The sequence below is a fragment of the Rhinolophus sinicus genome, chromosome 2 (assembly GCF_057876585.1).
Source record: "Rhinolophus sinicus isolate RSI-liver-muscle chromosome 2, RSI-T2T, whole genome shotgun sequence".
NCBI classification, from domain to species: Eukaryota; Metazoa; Chordata; class Mammalia; order Chiroptera; family Rhinolophidae; genus Rhinolophus; species Rhinolophus sinicus.
Window position 1 is genome coordinate 73,109,884 of NC_142502.1, and position 18,512 is coordinate 73,128,395.

General features: G+C 36.6%; 1 protein-coding gene across 2 annotated transcripts in view; it reads right to left on the reverse strand.

Moving 5' to 3' along the window:
- The window catches only part of CD109 (CD109 molecule), a 208,463-nt gene that overhangs the window by 21,543 nt on the left and 168,408 nt on the right, over positions 1–18,512 (reverse strand). For both annotated transcript variants that reach the window (XM_019749315.3, XM_074333202.2), the window contains 10 exons: positions 18,182–18,358; positions 17,034–17,189; positions 13,082–13,156; positions 12,482–12,542; positions 9,650–9,788; positions 8,629–8,746; positions 6,745–6,858; positions 5,101–5,319; positions 4,208–4,352; positions 1,801–1,977 (listed from right to left, as the gene is read on the reverse strand). In XM_019749315.3, coding sequence (XP_019604874.3) covers positions 1,801–1,977; positions 4,208–4,352; positions 5,101–5,319; positions 6,745–6,858; positions 8,629–8,746; positions 9,650–9,788; positions 12,482–12,542; positions 13,082–13,156; positions 17,034–17,189; positions 18,182–18,358 — 1,381 coding nt within the window. The remainder of the gene's footprint in view (positions 1–1,800; positions 1,978–4,207; positions 4,353–5,100; positions 5,320–6,744; positions 6,859–8,628; positions 8,747–9,649; positions 9,789–12,481; positions 12,543–13,081; positions 13,157–17,033; positions 17,190–18,181; positions 18,359–18,512) is intronic.

The window sequence follows — 18,512 nt, forward strand, 5'->3', positions numbered from 1 at the left end:
TAAAGGCCCTGAAGCATTGTGGTGCTGGGAGAGCTCCAGATGTGGGCAGATGTGGAGCCACGAAAGGGCAGCATCAGAGGAGCTGAAAGATGGAGACCGGGCCAGTTCACGTAGGGCCTGTAGGCTGAGGCAAGGAACCCACCAGAGAATTTTACGCAATTAAGTGACATGAGTTTGATATTCTCAAAAGATCTCTTTTATATTACGTGGAAACTAGGAACATAGAAGCAGAGAGTCTATTTAGGCAGCCACTGGAGGAGTCCGGGTGAGCAGTGATGGCATTGGAATGGAACAATTATCTGTGAGATGCAGGGAGTGGAAGCATTTGACATTTGTTTTTAGAGGGAAAATGGACAGGATTTATCTGCTAACTTTAGACCCTAACTCCCTAGTTCGATGCAACTAACTACACTATAGCTGACAGTTCCTGGGCATTTACTATGTGTTAAATAAAGTGCTAAAATATCTAATTTAATCTTCAAAACCGGGGTAATCTTTTTTTTTTTTTTTTAAGGAGGGCGCAGCTCACAGTGGCCCATGTGGGGATTGAACCGGCAACCTTGGTGTTATTAGCACCATGCTCTAAACAACTGAGCTAACCGGTCACCCCTGGGGTAATCTTTATGTCCCCTGTCTTACAGGAGGGAAAAATGAGGCTCCAGGCTCTGGGAAACTGGCCCAAAGCAAGAGGCAGGATGAAGAGCCCAAGTCTGGCCTCCATAGCAGGTGCCGTAACCTCCCAAGGTGGGACTAGTCTCCTTTACAGCAGTGGTGCTCTTCATTCTGACAATTTGAAAGACTATGTGGCATTTACACAACAGTGCTCATCTGCTCTGGCTGCTCAGTGCCTCCTCCAAAAGTTTATGAGGAAATAAGAGCATTTCCTTTAAGTTCTTAACAACAGCAAATGTGAGAAAGGCTCCCAAGCAATCAAGGAGATGGAGCCACGTGGAGGGCTGCTTTGAAAAACTGAAGTTTGGCACCTGCATGGCTAGGAATGCCTGAGGGAACAGGACTCCTTCTGGGGGTAAAAACAGATTCTGAGGATTTAGACCATTCACTTTTTAGAACATCTGCTGACCCACAACAAAGTGTCTAGGACACATATTCAAATTATTTTTAAGGGATGACTGATTGTTCCTTAAATGGTTCAGACTATAAAACTTATTCTGTTTTGATGAGTTCTAGATTTACCGGGGTGATCACTGCATAATAGGTATAAATGTCTAACTAATCACTATGTTGTACACAGGAAACTAATACAACATTTTGTGTCAACTGTAATTGAAAAATAAATTTAAAAAACATATTCTGCCATTCAAACCAACTGTTTGACATTTTAAATGCACTGAGAAGGTCCCCACCATGCAGCACCCCGTGTTGACTATCTTCTCCACTGAAGAGAGAATTCCTTGAGAGGAAACACCCTGACTTCTGCTCTCTCCTCAGCACCAGAACTGACCCTAGCACTGAGGGGTACTCCATAAATGTGTAATGAATAAATGAACACTCATCCCTTTAGATCTTTCAGTAGCTTTAAATTTCAGGTCCCTTATTAAAATATAAACCCCTCCAGAAACAAACTCCTTAACAAACAAGCAGCAATTAGTATACAATTCACTGAAGGAAGACTGGTGCAGCTTCCCATTGCTCACACTTTCAGCACATTTCAAGACCATCTAGTCCCACAAGCACATAGCAAAGACAAAAATGTGTCTATTGTGAAACATGGTCTAGAGTGAACTCTGACTAAAACTAAAAATTTATTTACAAATAAAAGTATGTTTCTAAAATGCTTACCTTGTCTCATAAAGGAAAGGGCTTTTTCTCTTAAATTCTCTGTCAGTTGTTTCTTTTTAGTCAGGTAGTCCAAAACATAAATAGTTGGAGCAAAATTTATCATGTTCTGTTCACCACAGCCATAAGGCATCCGAATCAATGAGTCTAAGCCATTGATGGAAGAACCAAGAATATCTCCTGAAAGCACAAGATATTCAATACATTCAGCAAATACTCAAGACCTGTACTTGGTGGCAGAGACCTCCCCTGAGTATGGAAGGCACCCACTGCCAGGAACAAAGTAGAAACTTTACATCAAATTTTTAGGACAATTGCTCAAATAAATGATAATACAGTGGTACTGAACTTGTAGATTATGTGACAACCTTGGGCACTTTTAGCTCAGCTAAAGATGTAAACAACACTAAGCAAAAAATAAGTTTAAAAAATAATTCTTGAACAAAAATGGCAGGAATTAACCACTAGGAAACCATCATTCTACATAGGAAAGAAATGTTTTATGAGCAGTACTCTTCACATAACAGAACTTCCTTCTGATTTCTTACTAATACACTACAAATACTTGAGAAATAATTTTTTAAAGGGGCAGGAATGGTGGTAGTTTTCAATGTGCTTTATTTAGCAACAACAAAGTAGAACTAACAAATAGAAATATTTCAATGACTCTCAGGATCAAGAAGGATTAGGAATATTCTTCAAAGTTAGTAATATAAAATTAAAGCACATGCTTAAAGGACTTCACTATCTATATTCTAAAACCATAACTCAGGAAAATAAGTAAAAATTCAGAAATAGAGAGGCTGAGTTCTAATTCGGACCCCACTATGGCTGAGCTGTATGGACAAGAATATTCTTCTGTGTAGTTTAGAAATTTATACTATTCCAAGTCCAAATACCTAGTGAAAACCTGATCCTAAAAAAAAAAATGAATCCCAAAAGGAGAGGAAGACCTCTTCCATATGAGTAGGCTGCAGCCCTGCTGCCATATGATGTCTTAAACTATAGATGTTAACACAGAGAAATAAATAAAGGTTATATTATTACCACTGCAGGTTATACTTTTAATATTCAGAGTGAACATAAACTTAGACTCTCAAAGAAGCAAGCTAATAGTCACACATACTGGGCTACCAAATAGTCTTTTTAAATAAATGACATATAAAAATAAAACATGAAATATCACTCTTTGTGTCAAGCTTAAAAAGTAAACCTCAGAGTACTTCAGTGACCCTAGACAGAGTCATTCCAGTGTAAGGAGTGGTGGTATACATTTAAAATGCAGGGCTTCTTCCTCTCGTGTGCATGTGTGTGCATGCATGTACGTGTGTGGGTGTATACTGCATCTCCCAGCATCCCAACACTAAGAGATGCTTAGGCAAAATTTATTCCCCTAGTTGAGAGCTGATTTAATTCTGTTTAAGAATTATATCTAACACTCCAAAGAAAGTCCTCTGTAGAGGAATTGGTTGTTTGGGGTTATAATAAAAAGCATTACACCTGCAGGCGAGATTTAAAAAGAACCTCTGAAAAAGTGCCTTAGATCCTACCACCTTGAAAACTGAAGGATTTAGATGTCATTAGTCTAAACATCTCCTTTGGTGTTTTGTAAAGCACAACTGTATAAACAAACTGTGTGGAAGTTCTGTTTAATAGATGATTCAAAAGTACTTTTAGGCTAAGAGAGGGTGCCTAACGTCAGTGGGGAGCTTCCTACAGTAAAGGTGACTTGTATCCTGCAGAGCACTGCCCTAGGCAGTAGTTCTCAACCTTTGGTTATCAGAAGCACTTGTGGAACCTTTTCAAAACACGCATACATACCCTAGCCTTAGCCCAAGAGATTCTGATTGAGTAGGTTGAGAGTAGAGCCCAGATATTTGTGTTTTTACAAAGCGCTGTAGAAGATTCTGCTATTTACCAGAGACACCAAAGCCAGAAGCTCTGCTCTTAGAAATAACCTCCCAAAAAATAATACTGAATCTCAACTACAATTGAAAAATAAACAATAATCATTGTTTTTAAAAAGAAAGAAAGAACCTCCTCAGGCAGCCACATTATCCTGGGCCTTACGGCTCAGAGTGGTCTGCATACCAGAAGCATCAGCATCGCCTGGGAGCTTGTCAGAAATGCAGAATCCCAGGCCCCAGCCCAGACCTACTAAACCAGAATCTGCCTTTAAACAAGGACTCCAGGTGATTCATATGCACATTGAACATTGAGAAGAGCTGGTCTAAGAATACGTATTGTACTAGTCTTTCTATTGTAATCAGCCACTGGTACCAACTAAAACCCTTTGCAACCTCTTCTCATCATAACTAAATAAGAAAATATGGTATCTCTATAAATAGATGAAAATACATACGTCATCTATAAATCAACCAGTAGTGATGATGATATGCTCTATTCTTACCAACTGCAGTGATCTGCACTCTTTCACTACCACTCACTACATTAGGAGGAAAGGAGAAACTCAAAGTTTTCAGGGTAGTTTGTAGCTTGCTGTCAGTCAAGTCCAATAAAATGGATTGTGAATATGATTTTTCTATTCCTTCAGCCTGTTGAAATAAAAGCAACACAATTAACATGGTCTCTAACTATTTGTTTACAGAGAACTGTGTGCAGATAATAAGGCAAATATCTGGCCTGTCATGTCTGCAGTGTATGTACAGTTTGGTAAGTACCTACCATTTCTTGATTCTTGTTTCAAATCCTTTAATAAGTGTTTACTTTCTAGTTAAATTAGACAAAACGTTTCATGGAATGGCAATGGAAATGACAAAGGAGCAAATGAGAAGGTGATAAGAAAAACTCTCTGAGGTAGGTCCTCGTATAATCCAAGAGAGAGATTACTTTGTCCAAAGTCACACTTGACAGACCTGGGATTCGAGCCCAGGGCTGCCTCACCCCAGAACACAAATGTTTATCCACTAAGCTGAGTTTTTTTTCTTGTGCACAATGTTGTCTCTTAAAAAGATCTCTTCTACCTGTATTGAGGAATTCCAAAATTCAAAATCTACATGTCAACTTGGCATGATTTAATAGGATCCCAATGTAACACAATTTGTAAATGTGATTGACTGCAAAAGAGACTTGTTTATAGTCACACTATAAGTTTACTCAGACTTCCAAAATGTGATATATATTTTACATACAGATGAGAGAACACTTAGGCATTACCAAGAGGGTGGAGGAGATGACCTTGCCAAATAATCTTGCCAACAAATCTAACCAAGAAAAACCATTTTCTGTTTCCTTCCTAATTACGTATTTCCATTTCAGTTATTTGAGACTTTAAATATTTACCTGGACTAAAATGCTCTGGGTGATAGCATCAGAAGCACCAGGTGAAATAGCTGTGACTGTGATAGGAATTTCTCCCAGATGTGTTGGCCTGACTGGGAAGAGAACAGTTGCCCCATCCTCACTGGGAACCAGAATGGTCTGTTGGTGTCCTGTGGCATTTATTTCATTTGAAGCCATTAGAATTTCAAATTGGTCACTTTTCTCAATGATTACATTAACCTGGAAAAAAAGATTATCAAAGGTTTTGCATCATAAATGTTCCTTAGTAAAGTGTTGTTTCATCACCACCCTAAGTACTATTTATCTGTGAGGCCCAAGACTAGAGAAAGATGAGATAAAGATTCAGCCAAGGAGAAGATAAAAGGGCATCAGAGAAAACTTCATTTCTTTCCTATGCTTTCCCTGTCTACCTTAAGATATGTGGGGAAAGGGCATTCTTCAGTTCCATTTCTAACGTTAAATTCCCACTAACATTTAATTCTCTCATGAGCTGAAGTCTTTGAATAGTAAGGAGGTGCCCAGAAAGGTTATTTCATGTCATGGTATTGCCACCAGCCTAATTTAACTGTGTCACCCTGGACACTGGTACCGTTTGAGAATCCTGAGACAAACAGGATCAAATGTTATCACATTCATTGAGAGTTTCTGCTGAAATTATTCCAAGGCAAGTATGACTCAAATCCTAGTCCTGAAGCATACATTGGTTCATAAACTTTTGTAAAATATGTCAAAGGTTCCAGTCTCATCAAAAATAGCATTTCTCTAGTCCTTGCATCTCATGAATTGTTTTCCCATTTATTTTTTCATCTAATACTCAAAATATTTTCTGTAGAGATAGTAATTATTATTCCCATTTTAGAAATAAGGAAACTACAATTTTTGCTGGTTAGTAGAGCGGGACACTGAATGCGGGCCTTGAGTCTCGAGCTTTTGCTCTTTACACTGTACCATGTTGATTAGATTAAAAAATAAAATTTTAAAATCAGAAACAATTTCCTCTATAGACATAGTGCTTAAAGAGATTATGGCATTTTCATGTAGTACTCTAATAAGATTAATTACATATCCTTACATACTTGGGTGAGGGTGGGTCAGTCATTTGATTAACACTACTATGAACAGAACACACACATCCTGCCTTCCCGGGAACTGATTAAGGAGACACAAGGCACATGATTCAAAAAGTAAAGGCTTCAAAATAGAACACAAGGTATAAACATGGGGACAACAAACATAATAGAATGGGTAATGAAAAGCATCTTAGTTTCAAGCCAGGACTTGAATGGAATAAATTCTTTCCAACTGCAGTGGGCACAGATGGCAGTGGGAAGTGGCAACACATTCTAGATGTGGGTAAGACTAGGAAAACACCTGCCTCACAGACAACATGGAAGTTACGTGGCAAAAATGGAGAACCTGTGCTGGAAAGGACAAAGAAGAGAAAATGCTTAGCCATGCTAATAACATCCTTAGACATTAACAGGCAGAAGAAATCATTGATGAACTATGCTTATTTTCCATCCTCCAGAAATGTATAAAAGGCTTAGAGACCCAGAGCCTAAATACTACACAACCCAATCCCTGCATGCTTTCTCCATTTTTTCCCTGAAGTATAAGTGATTAACAAAACCTTTAATATATTACCTCAGTGGCATCTTTCAAATAATTGAATATGGTTACTTCCAAAGCAAATTCTTCACCTCTAATTACAGAGTAGGGAAGATTCAAAAAAATAAAAAATGGTTGGAAGGCTTGCAGCTGGAAAGAACACAATGAACACATGTTTTATTCAAGTCAAAATGCTTCACATTTTATGCAATTAAAAGCAAATCTCACAAAACCAATGAAGCTTATAACCTCACACAGAAATGTCCACTTACATATCAACAAAAAACAAATAGCAACTTATCCCAAATGAATGACGATAAATTGATTCACATTAGTTAACATAGTTATCACTACATTTGATTAAGTGCCCACTAGGAATCAGGTACTTTACACAGATTATTTCATTTAATCATTACAACCCTGTGAGGCAAGTGTTATGGGTAAATTTTACAGAAACGAAATGTGAAATTCAGAGACGTCTGTAGCTAGTACAAGATCACATTCCTAGTACGTGGAGGAGCCAGAACTGGATCCCAGTGTGTCTGACGCCAAAGCCAAATTCCAATTCTGTAACACTATGTTGACTCCACCAATCTGCTTTAAAAGCCACTGGCCAAATCAAACAGCCCCTGTTTTAGACTCATGTGGAAAGTCTAAATGATGCCCTGCTTACTATCTCCTAACACATGCATACACATGTACCTCCTCGTTGGTGACCCAACTCTGGTCCTGTCGGCCAAGCCCTGCAAGGGAAGTGGAACCCCTCCCCTGCCTCTGAGGATAAACCTCAGTTAGTTTATTGGCAGCAGTAATTCCCAAATAGGTTTATTTGGACATTTGTGGAAGTGTCCAAATGATTGTCACAAGAATTGAAGGGCGCTATCGGCACTTAGTGGGTGAAGGTCTGCAATGCTCAGAACAGTCCCAGCCAACGAAGAATTGTCCCATGTACCTCAGGATTCTTGAATGTCTCTTCAGACATTCATGTAAAGTACCTGGTTATAATGACCTGAGCTTACAACGTAATTCCAACTTATATAGAAACCCAAAGCATTTTTCAGTATACACTAAATTTGTCATGAATACAACTATTTTGTAAATCAAAAGAAGACTGCACTTGTTTCATTTGTAACTTTACCAAAAGTTGTGGTTTCAGAAATTTACATCACCACAGGCAGGACCACTCAAGGTTTTTGAGTTACTAAAACTAAACATGGATGTCAAACTGCATTTACAGCTGCTACACACAGGGTGATTCTATACATGCATACATACTTAAATATGTTACTATCCCTTCCCGTGCAGCTATGCATGGCCACTTATATCCTGAAATATATATTATTTTATTATACATTACTTTCCTTTTATTTCCCCTTAATACTTCACTTACAGCATCATATTGACTGTTTTATTTTAGTATGTAGGTGCATTATCTGGTCTATGAATTTCATTTTGGATTGTAAAGGGACAGAACAAAATATCTGTTATAAAAGGAGGAGTCAGGTATGACAGAGGTGAGAACTACTGGTCTAAGACCAATGATAGTTATTATATTCCTCTTGCCAGTGACTGGTTTAGGAAGTGACATGTGATGCAATTTGACAAAAGAGATGTGAAGGAATGTCTGCTAGGGGACATCCTGAGAAGTTCTGCTTGTCCTTGAAGGAGGGACACACAGAAATACTCTCTCTCTCTTCTGACCTTTGGAAGTAGTTGGATTCGGTCAATAATAAACTTTCTATCCAAGTTTTAATATGGACCTAGCACATTTAGCAGCTTACTACAGTTCACATTTTAAAATATAAAACAGATGAAAAACAAAGCAACTTCTAAACCATGATCAACATCATAATCCATTGAGGAGTTCACTCTTTGCTTCATGGCACTATGACATTTATAAGCTGCATTTTAATATACTACCTCCACTGGAACAGTTGTTAGTCCAAGACCTAAGTCCTCAGAGATCACAAAAGCAGTAGCTATCCAAGAAGTGATAGAATCAGGAACAGTAACTTCAAATTCTTGGTAAATCCTGGAACTGAAGTCAAGATAAACATAAAAATCACAAAACAAAGAACTGACACATTTCAAAATAAGTCAACATAACCTAACCCATTTTGAGAAGAATATTAATTTTCCAATTCATTTACATATCTAAATTATTTTAAAGATTTAAACATAAAATAGAAGATCCTATGTTCCCAGGGAATAGGTCATCATTAGGTTATAACACTACATATTGATCTATATTCTAATAAAACCTTTCTATGGTGTTTGTATCTTCAAAATGAAGATTATTTTCATAAATTTCACATATATTATAAACATTTTTTTCAAATAACTCCAATTTATGTCTCTCAATTTGAATAAAAGTTTCCCTGTGTATCCCAATCATTGCTATTATTTGTTGTTTTTTTAGGTTTGACTTGTGTCTTATTTCAAGTTTCCATAAATGGCCAACTATAAAACGTGTAGATTTCATGATTCACCTGCTCAGTCATCAGACCAAGCAGCACAAGGCTTGTCAACTAAGCTGAATCCCTTCCACCACCCACATGCCTTCTCCCTAAGGCTCCTGAGGATATTTTATGAAGAGCCACAAAATAGAGAGAGTGACCATGAGTGCTTCTCACCCCAGGGCAACAAATGTACTCTCAGCAACTGTCTCCAAAGAGAACCAAGAGACTTCACGGAAGTTAAAATCGCCCTGTATTAGAAAAAAGCCTATCTTCTCCTTAATGATACTCTCACTGCCATAATTTGCCTGTGGCTTTCTTAAATGCTATATTCAGATACGATAAACATTTTAAAATAAAAACCTCTTGGTCTTTTTAGTTCTTAATCACATTATGTTTGTACTTAAACTAGAAAGAGGGCAAAACATACTTAAAACTAATACTAAACAAAATATATGTGGACAAAGAACTTGATAAATTTTTACCCCATGTTGGTGTCTAGCCAAATCCAAGTTTCTGGAAAATGCTTTCTGACACGTGGATTACTAACTGAAAAGTCATAGAAATCTACCAAGGATTCTTCTTTTTCCTCCAAGTAGTCATCAACAAATGCTACACTTTCATCTAAAAATAAACATTGACAACTGTTAGGAAAAATTCACTGTAAAGCATGGTTATAAAATTAGTCCACAAATCATAGCAACACTCAGCTGAACTGGACCTTTGAGTTCATCTTGCCCAATCCTCTCATTTTACAGATGAGAAATCTGAGACCCAGAGAAATCAAGTGACATACCCAAGGCCACATGGCCAGTTATGGTCAAGCCAGAACTAAAAAAAAAAGTACCCTGTGCCCTATGGCCAACACCTGAAAAACTACTTACAGTACAGTTGCTAAAAAATAAGTTAAATTACATTTTTAAAACTACCTCCAATTTTGCTGTTCTCTTCTTCTTTTTACTGTCTAGTGCTGATTACCATTGGCTACACCAGCTACAAGATGCTACAATCATCCAGTAACTTTATTCTTATAAAAAAAGCCATATTGCCATACAGACTGGGGATTATCTAGTTCTATTGTTATAACTTTTCCAAAATTCTGAAATTAGTTCAAAATAAAATGTAAAAAAATTATACCATAGCAGATACCAAGAATACAAAGATGAATGCAATGAGCTCCATTCATAGTCTATGGAAGAGACAGACTAATAGAAAACTGTAGCAAACATGTTAATAGAAATCATAGACATATGTAAAATGTCCATAATGCAAAGAATGGCTGAATGATGTAAAGAGTATGGTTAGGGGGGAAAATTCATTTCTTTAATTTCATTTTACATTGTCTTTTGAATTCCATTTCCTCATACAGGAAAAAATAAGTAAGCTAAGTACAAAGGCAGGTCTAGAATATGACAGTGAGTATTAGGTAGAAGTTGCATACAATGAGAAGAAAAAGAATGGTTGAGTCCGGATTTTAAAATATCAAATATCCCATGCTAAAGGGTTTGGACATAATACTTTAAGCAATGATGACCTATTGAAGGCTTTTAAATAAATTAGAAACATGATCTAACCCACGTTCTATACGATAACCCTGGCCTCAGTGTGAGCAATGGTTTAGAGCTGGGGGAAAATGGAGGTAGGCACAACGGTTAGTTAGGTAGCTATAGCAGTGGTCCAGGAGACACTGATAAGGGTCTGAAACCAAGCAGAAGAGAGGACAGATAGTCTTGAGAGATGATTCTGCTCTGTCTCTTGATTGGATAAACTCTATGTGTGCCCATGGCACTTTCTCCATCACAGCCCTCAGCACACTCTTCTAACTATGTGTCGGTTTGCCCCACTAGACCAAGCTGGAATCACCACTGCCTCATACATGCTAGGCATGCAGTTTATATCATCACTATCTACTGAATAATGAATGGACAAACTGGATCTGAGGGATAAGATAATAGGTAATTGCAGACTTATAAGTGCCAAACATGTGCTAATCATTGTATATGCTTTTGAATTTAACCTCATAACAATCCTATAATGTGAGTAATATTGTTAGTCCTATACTTCAGGGGAAAAACTGAAGCTTACAGAGGTTAATTGATTTTCTCAGGGTCACAAAGCCAAATTCAACGACAGAAGTGTTTGATGGCAAATTCTACTATGCAGTTCCACATATGACAGAAAAAGAGGAAGGAATTAAGGATGAGTTCTGAGTTTCTGATTTGGACATCTGGGTAAACGATGATTTCATTAACAGAGATATGAGATCATATCAATTCAAGGAATTATATATCAATCAAAATATATTAAGAAAGAGTTAGATTATAAGGAGAGAGAAAGAAGATCATAAACTTGGTTTGTGACATATTGAACTTAGGGTATTTGTGGGACACAGGGTATAGAAACAGAGGGGTAAGATAAACAGTCGATTTGTTCCATAGTTGACTTTAATGGGGAAGATGACATGGAAGGACAAGGGACTAAGGAAAGAGTCTGTCAAATTGATCAACCATGTGGTCCAATCCAGGTACTGGAGGGGAGAAAAGGCAGAAGGAGCCAATCAATAACCCCAGAATAACCAGAAGTCAAGACCAAAGAAGACATTTAATAGATTTAGGGGAGTGACCGAATATACAAGGTAGAAGGTAGGCATTTGAAATGTTAGGAGTAGAGCAGTGCAGGTGATAAGGACCTTCGGTGACTATTGTTGCCATAGTGGGGACATAATGTGCACAGGATGGTGCACATTACAGGGATCAACCACATGGACATTCAAATCCCCCAGGATGACAACAGGAGCAAGAAGACTCAATCTTTTGAGAGAGCATCAATGTATGTAAAGGGAAAGGGAAAGAAAGTGACCTAAATGTTGATGGAAGGAGATATAATTGAAACTTTTGAGCTTCAGATCGTAAGGGGCCCTTAATGGAGGATTGTTGACCAAGGGTCTTGAGGTACCCAAGAAAAGTAGCCAAAAACATGTTGTTCCTTTTATCTAATTCCAAAACAACAGCAGTTTGCAATACAAATTGGAAGCACAGGATCTTCTAATACGTCCAAAAATCTAACCACCTCAAACAATTACAGAGAACAAGTGTAAAACATTCTTTTCAAAGATGTAGACAGAGGCCCAGATGAACAGTCCATGTTATAGACTTCCAAGTACATTAAACTCCAAACACTTTAGGATAAGAGAACATAAAACAAAAATCACAATATCCCTGTTCAACTAGAAAGTATTCATATCTATATAAGTAATTTCAAAAACCTGAGACGAAATACTTAAATACTTTAAAAGCACATTGCCAGGTTTTACTTACAAATACCATCAATGAAATCCTTCAGAAGGCTTGCATCTGTCAATACCCAGAGGCCACATTCCTAGAAAGAAAATTTTAATTTTCTTTTAAAAATTTAAATACTTTCTAAATTGTCACAGTAGCCTCCCATACTCCTAACTTATTCTTGCTCATTTGTTTTTCTGCAAAATGTTAAAATACTCCCTTTGTCTTTTCCCTCTTGTTAATTTTTGGAGTTTATGTACATAAATGAGCATACATATTCTCTCTCTCTCTCTCTCTCTCTCTCTCTCTCTCTCTCTCTCACACACACACACACACACACACACACACACACACAAAGAGCCATTTCAAAGACAAAGAAAGTGACATAAAGGAAAGAAATTATTTGCTGAATGACAATACCATTAATTTCTCTAACAGTGAATTTTTCCATTTGCTTTTAAAGCTGGAAGGATGATTATCTTTCCATTTCAAATTACACTTATATAACATACTGCACTTCAGCAACACATTTAATAAAAGGTTAACATTTCATAATTCAGATCATTAATTCTAAAAGTGTTTGCAATAGTAAAAGATATTAATATCTTTTCACATTGTATAGCAAAGTAAACATACCTGAAAGATTGCAAAAGAATTCACGAACATGCCTAAGTAATATCCTGTGTTATAAAGTTCCAACTCATGGAGCACCTAAGGAGAAGATAGATTCATATCAACCTGTCCTGCCCTCTGCAACATTTCTTATATGTAACTTATAGAAGACACATCCCACATACTTATCAAATTTGAAAATGACACAAATGGAGGAATGATGAATATGTGAATAGCTTGTTCATGATTCAGTCAGCCAAAGTTATGTTTCTTATTTAAACGTATTTTTACTCTACAATCCAGAGTTCCTAAGAAGTGTGGGCTTGAGTTTTGCCCAAGAGAAACTTAAATGTCACTGGCTGACAAGACCAACACAGAGGTCAGCATTAAAAATGACTCATACTTTTGGCAGAGATAAACGGGCTAAATTTGATAGTTAAAATAAGTTCTGCAAATGTCAGTTAACTAAATTTTAAAAAATAACATGAAGAGACAATTCACAAAAGAGGGAATGCAAATTATTAATAAGCAGAATATTCAACCTCATTGATAAAACAATGAAAATGACATCAATAAGAAGTTTTTCCAATGAGATATTTGCATGTATCACATTAGCAGTGTTATTTTTTAAGAGCAGTACTCATTGCTAGCAAGAATGAGTAAAATGGGCTAACAGAGTGAGTAAAATTGTCATTTCCTAAAAGGTAAAGTTAAACACAGAATTAGAATATGACCCAGCAATCACACTCCTATGTATATACCCAAAGAACTGAAAATAGGGACTCAGGGAGGTACTTATATGGATGTTCATTGCAGCATTAGTCACAAGAGCCAAAAGGTAGAAACTACCTAAGCATCCAGCAACAGAAAAATGGATAAACAAAATATGGTATATACATACAATGCAATATTATTCTGCCATAAAAAGAGATAAAGTTCTAATGCAAGCCACAGTATACAGGAACCTTAAAAACACTGTGCTAAGTGAAATAAGGCAGACACAAAAGGACAAATATTATATGATTCTACTTACATGAAGTAGCTAGAACAGGCAAATTCATAAACACAGAAGTAATTAAAGGTTACCAAGGACTGGAGGAAGGCAGAAATGGGGAGTTATTACTTAAGGTTACAGAGTCTCTGTTTGGAGTGATAAAAAGTTTCTGGAAATAGAAGTGGTGATGACTGAACAACATTATGAATGAAATTAATGCCATTGAATTGTACTTTTAAAAATTTTACTTTTTAAAAATCTACAAATGATATACAAGAAATAAAGAGAAAGACATCCAAACATGACTTTAGAGAAAGTCATCAACATACAAGAGAAGTAAGCAAGAGAATAAAGGAACAGAGAAGAACTACAAAAACAATCAGAAAACAATAAAATGGTAATAACTACATACCTACCAATAACTACTTTAAATTTAAATGCACTAAATGCTCCAATCAAAAGATACAAGGTGGCTGGATGGATGGGGAAGAAAAAAACAAAATCCATACATATGCTGCCTATAAGAGACCCACTTCAGATCGAAAGACACACACAGACTGAAAGTAAAGGGATGGAAAAAGATATTTCATGCAGATGGAAACAAACAAACAACAAAAAAAGCTGGGGTAGCAATACTTATATCAGACAAAATAGACTTTAACACAAGGCCTGTAATAAGAGACAAAGGACATTTCATAATGAAAAGGGATTAATCCAACAAGAGGATAAAACTCTTGTAAACATGTGTAATATATACACAAAGTAGGAGCACCCAAATATATAAAGCAAATATTGACAGACATAAAGTGAGAGATCAACCGTAATACAGTCATAGTTGGGGACTTTAACACCCCATCAACATCAATGGATATATCATCTAGACAGAAAATCAACCTTTCCTCCAGCCTGTTATCTGACTGCTGCCTGTAGCAGCTTTCAGCCATTCACTCTCTCCCAGCACAACAATTCAAGATATCCTTCACTATTCCCAAAATCAGCAGTGGCAGCAGCAGCCCAAACTGCCTGTACAGGTGTCAGGAAGATAACGCCAGGTCAGCACCTCTGCCTTTCTGGTGTGAGAAAGTGAGGAAAACATGTGGTCAGACCCATGGCCCTCATACATTCAGTCTTCCCCCCTCTTCTCCTCCAAACCCTCAGGGTGGTGGATCATAACCTCAAGAGACTTTTTTCTAGTGCTGCTTTTCCTAAGAGTTTAAACACTGAGTAGGGAGCTTAAACACAGGGAGGATCAAGGGTAATTCTCTAATCCCTACAGCTCGATTCCTCCCCTCCCTTTAAATTCACAAGACTTACACAGCTTGGAACAGAGTGTTCATTCTTCCCCAACAGACATTATTAGAGTAGCTACAAATCAACTAGACATCCAAAGAGCATAACTTCCATAAAAGACATCCAGCTAGACATATCGCATGTGAAGCAGAATAGTGAAAAAATAGCTTAAGAATTTAAAATAAACAGCAAATGTGCATAAGGAGATAAGGTAAAATATTAACAATATAAAACAAGAACCAAAGAACCAAAGGAAAATAATAGATATTAAAAATATAATTACTGACATTTAAAAATCCAATATAAGAGATCAAAATCAGATAGATATAGCTGACAAATGATCAGCAAGCAGACAGTCAATTGAGTAACTCTTCCAAAGAACCACAGAAAAGACAAAGAGATAGAAAACATAAAACAAAAGGCTAAGAGATATGGAGAAAGGAAGTAGAAGTGCCAATCTCTACATAACGAGTACCAGAAAATAAGAAAAATTAAAATGTAGAAGAAACATATGAATAAATAACGGACTGAATTTCCAGAACTGAAAAATGAAGGAAAAGCATAGATTGTAAGGGCAATCAATAATACAGAACTAAAATTCTATACAATGGCAACATGATCCAATCAGGATTGGGAAAGGAGGTAGGGACAGGGTTAGAGACAAAAAGATATGCAAGAATATGAGAACACACTAAAACTCTTGTCTTGTTAGATGAAGACACAAATATTGATAACCTTAAGAAATCAGTAAGAATAAATAAATATGAGTATGGTTCATGAGTTAAGGGCATCTAGCATATGATGAGACAGGTAAAGAGTTAACAGGAGCAAGCTTGTGAGTTAGCAACTTGCTCCTGTTGACTCTTGACCTGTCTCATCATCAGGAGCATAAATAAATGTATAACTTTCAAAACCAGCAGAGCAAAATTTTATCTAGCCCATGGAAAGAAGAATAAAAAGAAATAAAACGAGAATAGTCTAAATTTTAAAATATAAAATAAAAAAGCATAAGTTAGTCCTAATTAGAACAAGAATTACCATACTTGTAAATTAGCCTAAACATACATTTTTCTTCCTGACATCATGTTAATCACTGCACTTCATTAATAGACATAGGTTATACAATCTAGATTTACACTGATGATGGATATATCAAGAACTTAAAAATACAAATGAAATGATTAATGAATAGGGGATTAGTTTCTGTAACACTAAATGTTCATATACTTCTTAGTTTGTAAATTTTCTGCAGATTAATATGATTTCACTCCCTCTACATATTGCAAATTCTTGATTCAATGGGGACTGTAATTGTTTATAACCATTATGTGTAGCCAAAATAAAAAGTACTTCAAAACTATCGAAAGCTCTCTTCTCCAATGTCATCCAGAAATGGGCAAGTCAATTTCCTAGTATATCCTGAAAAAGTCTTACATTAAAATATAGTATGAAAATATGGGGAACTCCAGGCAACATTTCTCATGTAAAACAACAAAGACACTTGACCACATAAACCTCTTTCCAACATAATGACTAGAATGCAGATCCCTTTTTACTTGGAAGCTTTACTGATTACTGACTTATACTTGAAGAGGAACTAATGAAATTTCCCTTAGCTACATGAAATAATGCAATAGTTTCTTTTTTTTCCTTTTAACATGTATTCTTGTAATGAAAAATAGCTAAACTCACATTTTCCATTGTAATATCGTTTGAGGTATTATTCATCAGATTCACACTTTTGTCAACAGCTAGAATCCCAACCAGGGAGTCGGGCTGTGTCACCGAGATCCTAAGAGACACTTTCTCAGACGGTTTAGCATTAGCTTTACTCCAAAACAGGTTTATCTAAAAAAGGGAGAAAACAGGATTGATTTATTTCACTAATTGTTAAAGCATTATTTGTATGTCTTACCAATAACAGATCAATGACTCAAAACCTAGCAAAAATTCTACATTTGTCTTGTCTCAGGGATCATTCTAAACCCATACATAAACCTTCTCTAGGGAAAGGAATTTAAAAAAAAAAAAACTTACTGCCACAGTGTTTGCAAATGATGGAACTTCACGCAGTGGCATAAACCTAAATTATCCTCCACTTCTCTACATTTTCTCTTCCCTTTTTCCCCCATCCCAGCCAGTGCTAAAGAGAAAACAGCAGGATCTCGCAGACCCAGGAAAGGCAGCAGGTTTTCGTGAGAACAATGGCTTATTTCAATATGCACGAGAGGATTCAATTCCACTTGGCAATCTTGCAATCAGGTTACTTTTCAGAGTGGGGTTTGAGGGGGTTTCCTATGCAAACTATACACCTTAGGCTATAAAAATCACTGCCATGTTTGGAGACCAGACTCCACACATCTCCACGTGCAAAGTAGCCAAGCTTAATGTCAATTTGTCCTGGGTTAGTTTCCAGGCTGATGAATGAACCAAAGCCTGGCTCTGCTTCCACATATCACTGTAGACAGCCTCACTCCCTCCAACACCTTTGATTTCACTCTCACACCAATATCAACACCACACACATTTGATATTGCCACTGGAATTCCACGCCAGAGCAACTCTGGCTCCACCATTTGAGAAATGCTAAAATAGCTTCATGGATTTGACTTAAAATCTTAAAGCCAAGAATTATAACTTGCACATGTGCAATAGTTGCATATTTGAAAATACACACGAGTACATAGTAACTAAATACGAAGAGGTCTAACTGTAGTTCTAGAAATGAGTACCTGTAAATTTCTAACCAATTTGGTTTAGTGATACTTTTCTAAAGAAATGTTACATTTGTCAGACTTCATTAATATGAAGTTTTCTTTTAAACATTACTGTAATCTTACCTTATTTTTAAAAACAAGCTGAACAGGAATTTTTAGAACGTCATTTATAATTTCCCCATCATCTTCAATATAATACACAATTATACAGGCTTTTGGAGCCCAAGAATTTTCTGGTGTTAAAGAAAAGGTGGTTGAATTTTGCTTGCCTACAGCCACCAACTGTCCCCTGGATACTACCTGAAAAGAACAGTAGACGAGTTTCATTTCATGCTAAAGTGAATAAGAATTTCAACTGCAGCTACATTTACCATAACTTTAACTGTTTACACACAAATTTGACTTAAAGCAACATCAAAGTCTTTCTGAATGCCAGAAAACTCCCCTGACCAAC